Genomic DNA, 8453 nt, shown 5'->3' on the forward strand with positions numbered 1-8453 from the left:
CACCACCCCCCGCGGGACAAAGCTGGCCACCACCCAATTCCATGAAACAGTCATTTTGTTTGTCGTAAATCACTGTTGCGGTTTGTGCCTTATTGCCTTACAATTGGCTGTGGAGAGGATAAGAAAAGAAATTGTTAACACACAATTGTCCTCGGTTTGTGACCTCCGAAACCCCCATTTTTTTTTTTTTATAAATCGCTAAAATACAGCAAAAGTATGTCCGTCTCAACCGTTCAGAGAGACCTGGCAGCTCTTCTGCAGTTCTTTCTCTCCATCTATTCCTTCTTTTTATTTGACTTTTGCTTTTTATCTATCTGTCTTAAGTTGGTTATTTTACAAAAGTGGTCATAGAAAATAAATACAAATATTTTCCAGAATGTAATTTTTTTTTTCATGACCCAGACGTCACCAGCATTGTGACGAGTCCTCTGCCCCTGCAGTCCTTTCTTTCTTCAATGTCGTCTCTCATTCCTTTCTAAAATGTCCTTCTCTCTTCCCTTTTCCCTTAGCACTTCAGCAGAGTTCATTGTTGCAGTTACCATGATCATAATGTCGTAAATAAATAAATAAATACATAAAAACAAATAAATACATACATAAATATTTCCTCCTTAAATAAATACATGTTTGTCAGACAGTTTACCTTGGCATGGTTTAACCCTATAATATGTAATCTTGCTTCTCTGAACTCTCGTCTTGTAGCTTAAAATAAGGATTTTAACCACTTCACAACTGCCTAAATGGCAATTTAGGCTTTCATTCCTCTCTCTCATATCATTGCCAGAGCTTTCATGTCGAAGTCTGAAAACCAATCAGAAGAGTGTACAAAAAAGAGTTCAAACTTTGACACTGGTAACTTTCTTTCAAAGAGATAAAGAGGCAGTGCTCTGTTTTAAGGAGTACACAGTGCTGGCTCTGATGATCTCAGTGATCTCAGAGTGCCAGAGGGTGAGAAGAGGAGGCAGAAAAGGAGGAGGAGGAAGAAGAAGAAGAAGAGGGAGTTTAAATGTCTCTCTGCAGAGGAGAAGCTGTGCTAGGACCCTTCCTCCTCAGGGTTTCCTGGAGCGTAGTAACCCGCCAGTTGCCTGAAACGTGGTCCCCAGTCGCTGAGGTAGGAGAAATCCTGCTCCGAGGTGGTAGACAGCGTGTGGATGGAGCTGAGCGAGAGCGCCGGTGAACTGGTGCCCTCAAAGGCGTACGTCTGGAAGGAGTCGTACGGCGGGACTGAGAGGTCAGCGTCAGCCTGCTCCACCTTCTTTCGGATGTAGCCTTTGAATAAGGAGAAGTCTGCCGCCGCTGCAGCAGCTCCCTCTGCGCCCCCACCCACTCGATTTGCCTGTATCCACTGTGGCAGTGAGCGGATGTCCGGGCCAGAGTCACAGCTCTTGGCCTCCGGGAAGTCATACAGGTTCCTCAGGGCGCTCATGTCGTATGCCTGAGTGTCCTGCTCCCCTCCGCCCTCGTCATTGTACTTGATGACGTTATCCCTCATGTCCTCCTCGTCCTCTGCCATCCTCTGGCCCTTCCGGTGGCGTTTCAGGGTCAGGATCAGTAAGACAAGGACTGATGGAGACACAGAACAAGACAGGCAAAGAGAGAAAGACAAAGATTGTATTTCCACATCAATGTTTAGCATATACGGGTTAATGATCTTATAAATAAAACATTGCTATTCTTAGGTGTCGGGACATGTTGCACCTTCATGTTTTTGCACAAAACAACTTAAAGGTTAAGTATGAATTTGTCAGATCAACCTGAACAGTGGGATGAGATAAAAGCCAGGGGAGAGACAGGTTCCTATTTAAGGGATTTTATAAACTGTCATTATAGCAAGTGTTTTGAAATCTGCGGCTTTAACTCTCTTGCTGCACAGCAGACAAGGATTAAGAGTTGGCAGGCTGAGTTTAAAGAGCTTGCATGCAAAAATGGTATTTCTCTTCATCTTGCTAAGAATAATGACGTACCAAACCCAGATTTAGGGCATTCAGTACTAGCAACTGTACTAAAGAAGATAATTGTACCAGATGTATACATATGGTGCTGCACATCAAACATGCACTGTGCATGATGGATTTGCAAGCACTTTCCATGGGAAAGTTTCTAACTACTCCCATTGTAACTTTGATTTCACCTCTCAGGGCAAAGGCACAGCAGGGGAAGATAATATATTATCAAGTTTTACATCACAAATGCATGAGCATTGATTTTTCACAATCCCGATTGCCTTGCCCAGAAATATGATTCAAAAGGCCTAATGGAGACCAATCTGTATATCAATACTCATCCAAGTTGAATGAAACCAAGACTCTGTGGTTCCATCACTACTTAAAACCAGAGGCAGCCACCTTGCAAAAAAAAAAAAAGAAAAAAGAAATGCCTCGGAAAATCAAGTCTGGATTAAAACAGGGAAAAACAATTGAGATGGATCACGTTATAGACTAATGAGAGAAGAGGAAAACAAAGGCTGTATGCACAGTTAAATCAATGAGGCTTTAATTCCAGCTTAGTTATTTTAATTACTGCCTACATTTCTGATTAGACAAGTCTCACTTAGCTCAGACACCCAGCCCCCCCCACTCTGACTTCATCATCCCTCCTCTGGGCTGCACCCTTCTCCCTGAAACCTTCACCAGATTTGTGTGGTGGAGGTTTCAGGTGACCAGATCTCCTGCCAATTGTCATTTTCAGTGATTATAGAAACATATTACATGCAGTTATGAATTAATTATGCACACTGGGGAGAATAAGAAAGATAATGAACAGCTCCGTTTACAATAGTCTAATGGACAAACAGCCTCTTGATCAACTAATTAATATGCAAAGAACGCCTTGAAGGAGCGCATGGTGAATAGTCTCAAATACAAATATGTGTCGAACTTGAGGAGAATAACTGATATTACAAAACTGCAGAAATTTAATTTTAATGATCTCATGTAGCAAATCACATGTTGCGTATTAGGTGAAATGTTCAATTGTTTGCTCTCCCACTTCGCAAAATCATTTCAATTAGCAAAGAGCTAGCCGTTGCTTTTTAAAATGGTTATGAGTACTCGTCATACATGCAGAGAAATACTGAATATTGGTTAGTCAGGCTTATTATTATGAATTTCTGCAATGAAAAAATGGATGGAGAGGTGAAAATATTTGTCCGTAGCTACTGAGTTTGGATTGGCAGCAGGATGTGCTTCCTGTGGACATTCAGCGATGGCCTGTGTTACCGTCCCTTTTTCCTTGAGTAATTACTATACAGGAATACCAGTGAAGGGACATTTAGATAGATTTTTAACCAGTAGGCACCATGCATCTTTTGGAACAGATAGCTTGTTGCCTAAAACAAATGCTTACAAGCCCACAGAGACAAGACTATCAATTGTAATGCAGGCCTGTGCTGCATGGGATGGCGCAGATTGTTTGATGCTCTGAACCCACCAGTACACCCATCCATACATTGTGAAAATGAGATAGGCCCACATCGTTTCACGGTCCAACTAGATCGATGGTGGGTCTTTATGTGCTGTATACAGGAAATTTACACGTTAAAGCACATACATTAGTATGTATAAAAACAGCCCATGGGGCAAATACAGTATACTTTTTCAACATGACCTTGGAACTCAGGATGTGACTATAAAACACCATGTTTCACCTTTTATCCTTTTCCCCTACTGTTTTGTTTCTCGTAAACAGTAAAAAAAAAAAAATAGAAAAAAAACATCAATTTCAAGCATATAATCTGTACAAATGACTTGTTGCTGCGCCTGGTAATTTTCTTCATATGGTGTAAATGGCCTAAAAAATAACTTGCGGAGTGAGAACACCCCATGTGTTCCTTTCCTAAAAAGCCTAAAGAGCCTTGCTGATCTTGAATGGGGAGTTTATGCAGTATCTCTGACTGGATAATGTACAGTCGTTCTTCTCTTACATTGTTTGCTGGGCTCCACTGGGAAAGCGGTGTCTGTAACCATTGTGTTTATTCTTCTCCGCCATGAATGGGGCGAACTAATTGCCCCTGGGTTGAGGAAACAGTCATGGTTTGTGGTAAATTGCAGCACACACTGCTTTGCATACTAAACAGTCGCTAAGACACTTACTCTAAATCTACACTAATCAGGAGAGTAATAGGAGATAGCAAACTTTATGTTCGCTCATAGGTGCAGATCAACGACTTCTCCAGTAAACTGTATCGATGGAGTATGTGGCGGATCAGTGTGAAGCTAAGACGATCAGATAATCTCACTTCTGACATCTTTACTCACTGATAACATGTGAGTGTCACTACCTATTAGGTACACAGATGCCTTAACTGTAAGCCCTTGAAAACCTATTTAACTTGGAGATTAGCACACCTCAGGCGATGTTAATACTGTACCATGTACAGATCTTACCTTTGTAGGAAGTGTACGTGGCTGTGTATATCTGCCTACTATACATACAAAGCTGGTCCCCGTTTGCACAGATGTTGCGATAAGCGTTCCTGACAAGACGGTTAATTTACCCTTGGGCTGCGCTGGTTGCCCCCACCCAGGAGTTCATCACAAGCAGATGGGAGGTAATTGGAATGGATGCATGCAGATGCTGCGACGCAGTGGAATGGATTCATCACATCAGGCCTATAAATGAACTGATGGAGGGACTGTTTGTTTGTAAGGTAATTAGGCAGAAATTTGTTTTCATTTTTCTCATCATCCAACAATTGATGTAATAGAGGTGGTCCAGCCTCTGGAGAGAGAGAGTGCTGGTTGGCTGGTTAGGTAGTCGGTGTGTGTGTGTGTGTGTGTGTGTGTGAGAGAGAGAGAAGATGTGGTGCACACAGTGATGGTGCACACAGAGAGAATGGATTGCATTGCACTTAATCGGTGAAGAATGATTTATCTAAGCGTGTGGATGCGTGCTTAACATGCATGAGTAGACACACATTAAAATCTGTGCGTGTGTGGGCATGTGCATGGTAAGTGAAGGGAGGAACAGGTAAGTATTGGGCAATGTGCAGTCGATAAAATGAGATTGCTGCCACAAGCCGTGCTCCTGTGTGTTATTCACACCATACGGTAGTTGTGAAAACACTGCTCATCCCACCTGAATCCAGCACCTGCAGCCCTGAGACTTTACTGTTCACATGATGACTGGCAGAGGCCGAGCACTCCCAGTTAGCCTGTCCTTGAGTGCTTTGATGAGGAGTGTTCAGTCCATTTCATACCAATCTGTATCAGTCACTCAAAGTGGCATGGGCTTATCACCAATTTGAGTCGCTGACAAGACTGGAATCAACATGGCATCGTTTCATTAGTGTAATCAAAATGGCACAAAACATGAAATAATACCAAAATGCTTGAAGCATGTTACTCTGTATAATGTATCTTTTCACATTTCATCATATATTTAATTGGAAAAAAAATCTTTGTACCGTGAAGCTCTATTTTTCTGCACAGAGTCTTGCTTTTGACAAGTTTAAAGGCCAAAGAATTGTTTTCTACACAGACCTTTGAGAGGATGTCATCTACACCAGGATACCAAAACCACAATACGCTGTAACCCAACCCCAGTCTTTTTGTAGCCAGGCAGAGGTTGCCTCAGATTTGTACATAACATTTTTTGTTGAGGCTTTTAAAACCTCGATGAATAAATGATGCTCTGCTTTTGAAGTTCACTCCAGTAGATGGTTTGGTTAATGGAGACAGACTTTTAACAACTCTCATTAGAAAAGCTCTTAAAAGAAACAGATAGCAAATGCTAGTCACAGATAAAGCTGCCTACTGTCACGTCATCCATCACTCACTGCCTGCACGATGTGTAACGTGTAGAGGCACGAGCGGGGGAGACAAAAGACCGTGACAGCCATGTCGTTTCTCGCTGTCACTGAGGAGTGGGACGCTAAGATGTGCAGAGGGGGGGAGAGTGAGAAGCTAACTCATAAAATTTTTAAACATGACAATACCAAACCTCTTTGGTCCCTGAGAGGGTGAGCGTGTGCATGCATGTTTATGCTGTGTGCATGTGTGTATACGTGTCTGTGTATTAAAATCAAAGAATGTCTGGAAAGCTCATCTATTTTAAGCCTGCTGTTCCTGAGGGATACAAGTGCTGAAGCAGCTCTTTTGCCTGTTTGCTCTCTCTAACCCCCCGCCACTTTACTCCCATTCATTCCCTCTCTGTCTGTGTTCAGAGGATCAAAGTAGCTTGGTACCATTCATAAACCCAGGCATCATATGTGCTTCTGTTTAAACAAAAGCTTTCTCCTCATAAATTCAAGCGACAAAATATCCAATAGGAAAGCCACTCTTGAAGGAGAGATGAAAAATTGATCGTTTTCATGTCATTCGTCTTAGTTTCTCTTCCCACTGCATGTGCAATTTCATTCGTGAAATATAGATACCTTCTAAAAGTGGTCAATCCATTAAAAGACACATGCTTGGTTGTATGATTTCATGAGCAGAAGATGTGGAGTCATATCTTTAGGTGCAGCCCTCAGACTTGCCTCTTTAATGGTACATCCCGCTATTGAACTTCATGCCCCTGCTGGTCCTGCTGAAGTAGTTGAACTTAGCAATGACCCCAGAGAAGCAATATTAATGAATTGTGCTTATCCATCCATCATACATCCATCCATTTATCCTTCATCCATCCATTTATCCTTCATCCATCTATCCATCCATCCATACATACATCCATCCATACATCCATACAACCGTCTGCTTACCTATAAGGATGAGCATGCAGACGAGTAGTGCTATAAGTGCCCCAGGGCTGAGAGCAGCACTCATTACATAGGCTGTGGCATTGCAAGACTGGATGGCTCCATCTGTGTGGTAAAAGACAAAAAAAAAAAAAAAATAGCATCTGCTGTACAGATTCAACAGATTCCATCAGTGGACAAGGATTAAGCATAGTTTTATCAAGAAAAAAAAAAGTTTTATCTTGCCAATGTTACATTTTCAATCAAATGAAATCACTTTTGAGGGCCGCTTGTCTGCAGATTCGTGGCCTTGTGTTATTTTGTTTTCCACATACAGAAGCTGATAAGAACTGTTTGCTGACCAAAACAATGGCATGTAGCTGACCTTTCAGCAGTGCTGCTGCCGATGCAGGAGGTGACAGTGACGATAATGTTAGTAATGGTGTGCTGCTCCTACAGTAGTTCTCACCTGTGTCGCAGCCGCAGACATGAATGGTCAGGGTGCCTGTGGAGCTGAGAGAGGGAGGCCCGCTGTCAACCACCAGGATAGGCAGGAAGTACACATTCTGCTCATGGCGGTTGAATCCTGACCGCTGGGTCCGGATGCCAGCTGTGTTGTCTGGGTGGGCGGTGTGAGTGTTTTGGGCAGTGGGAGGGTCAGAGAGACAAGGTAAAACAGAGAATTACACATGAGTGACTTAATATTTGAAGAATAAAACATTTTTTCTTGCTTACTCATGGGTGGTTTTTACCACACTGCACTAAAATTGATGAGACCCCATCCAGTGACTTTCTATGATTAAACTTCTTGTTTTTTCTGCTTTGAACAGCACTGACAGAAGAAGCAGAAAAAGGACAAGTGTTGCTCATGCAAGCCTGTTTAACATTACTAAAATGAAAAGACAAATCTTGGTTTGTCGATGTAAGAATGTTGCCATCTGATTCAAAAATAACAATGAAAATAGCTTCTTCAGGAAACGTTCAAGAGCTCAAGTGATGAAGCAAAAGACAGACAGGAAAGGGCCATTCTTATTATACAAAGGCTCCAAAGAAACGGTGTCAGGACTGTCAAGTTTACTTCACTGGGAGAGTGAAGTGCTGTTGTGCAGTTTATTTTCTAAAGCAAACAAAACGTAAGAGAGAAAATGAGTGAGGGAGCCACTGTTTCAAATTAAACTTTACTAGTGTATCTATAAGCTCTCTGCCAGAGACACAGATAAATGTAACGTAGAATACAGGAGGAGGCTTTGACAAATAGAGTGGAGAGGATACCAAGCAATCCATCTCCCAGAACATATATCACCGTTATCCATGTCGCCCTACAGCTCTGCTGGCACGTGTAGAACAATCTTCATATTACCGTTTATGTACGGGAACGTTACGCCCCTGCGTTCGTCATTTTGACTTTTACACGGCCTTCTCTTCCATGGCTGTCTGCTTTAAGAAAAGATTCTCTCCAGACATATGAATACTTATAGTATGAGGCCTCTGGAGGAGTTTTGAATCAGAACCAACACACACACACACACACACACACACACACACACACACACACACACACACACACACACACACACACAAAGAAGGTTTGATCAGAACAACAGCATATTGTATGTATGTAAGTATTACTTCTCTTGGTTATGACATCACTTTAGCTTTGCTCAACATACTTTATTGATACATCCCGCATGACCCCTAACACTAACAAAAAAAAAAAAAAAAAAAAAAAAAAAAAAAAAAAAAAAAAAAAAAAAAAAAAAAAAATTAAAAAAATTAAAAA

The 8453-nt window shown here is 41.8% G+C and overlaps 1 protein-coding gene across 1 annotated transcript in view; it reads right to left on the reverse strand.

The window, feature by feature from the left end:
• Positions 1-18: 18 nt before the first annotated feature.
• The window catches only part of cdh22 (cadherin 22), a 70767-nt gene continuing 62332 nt past the window's right edge, over positions 19-8453 (reverse strand). The window contains exons 10-12 of the mRNA XM_023426067.2: positions 7143-7292; positions 6698-6799; positions 19-1563 (exon numbers count right to left, since the gene is read on the reverse strand). Coding sequence (XP_023281835.1) covers positions 1034-1563; positions 6698-6799; positions 7143-7292 — 782 coding nt within the window. The 3' untranslated portion in view covers positions 19-1033. The remainder of the gene's footprint in view (positions 1564-6697; positions 6800-7142; positions 7293-8453) is intronic.

This window comes from Seriola lalandi, unplaced genomic scaffold, assembly GCF_002814215.2.
Source record: "Seriola lalandi dorsalis isolate HSWRI2012SDOR001 ecotype SW California unplaced genomic scaffold, Sedor1 jcf7180002054805, whole genome shotgun sequence".
In the NCBI taxonomy this organism is placed as follows: Eukaryota; Metazoa; Chordata; class Actinopteri; order Carangiformes; family Carangidae; genus Seriola; species Seriola lalandi.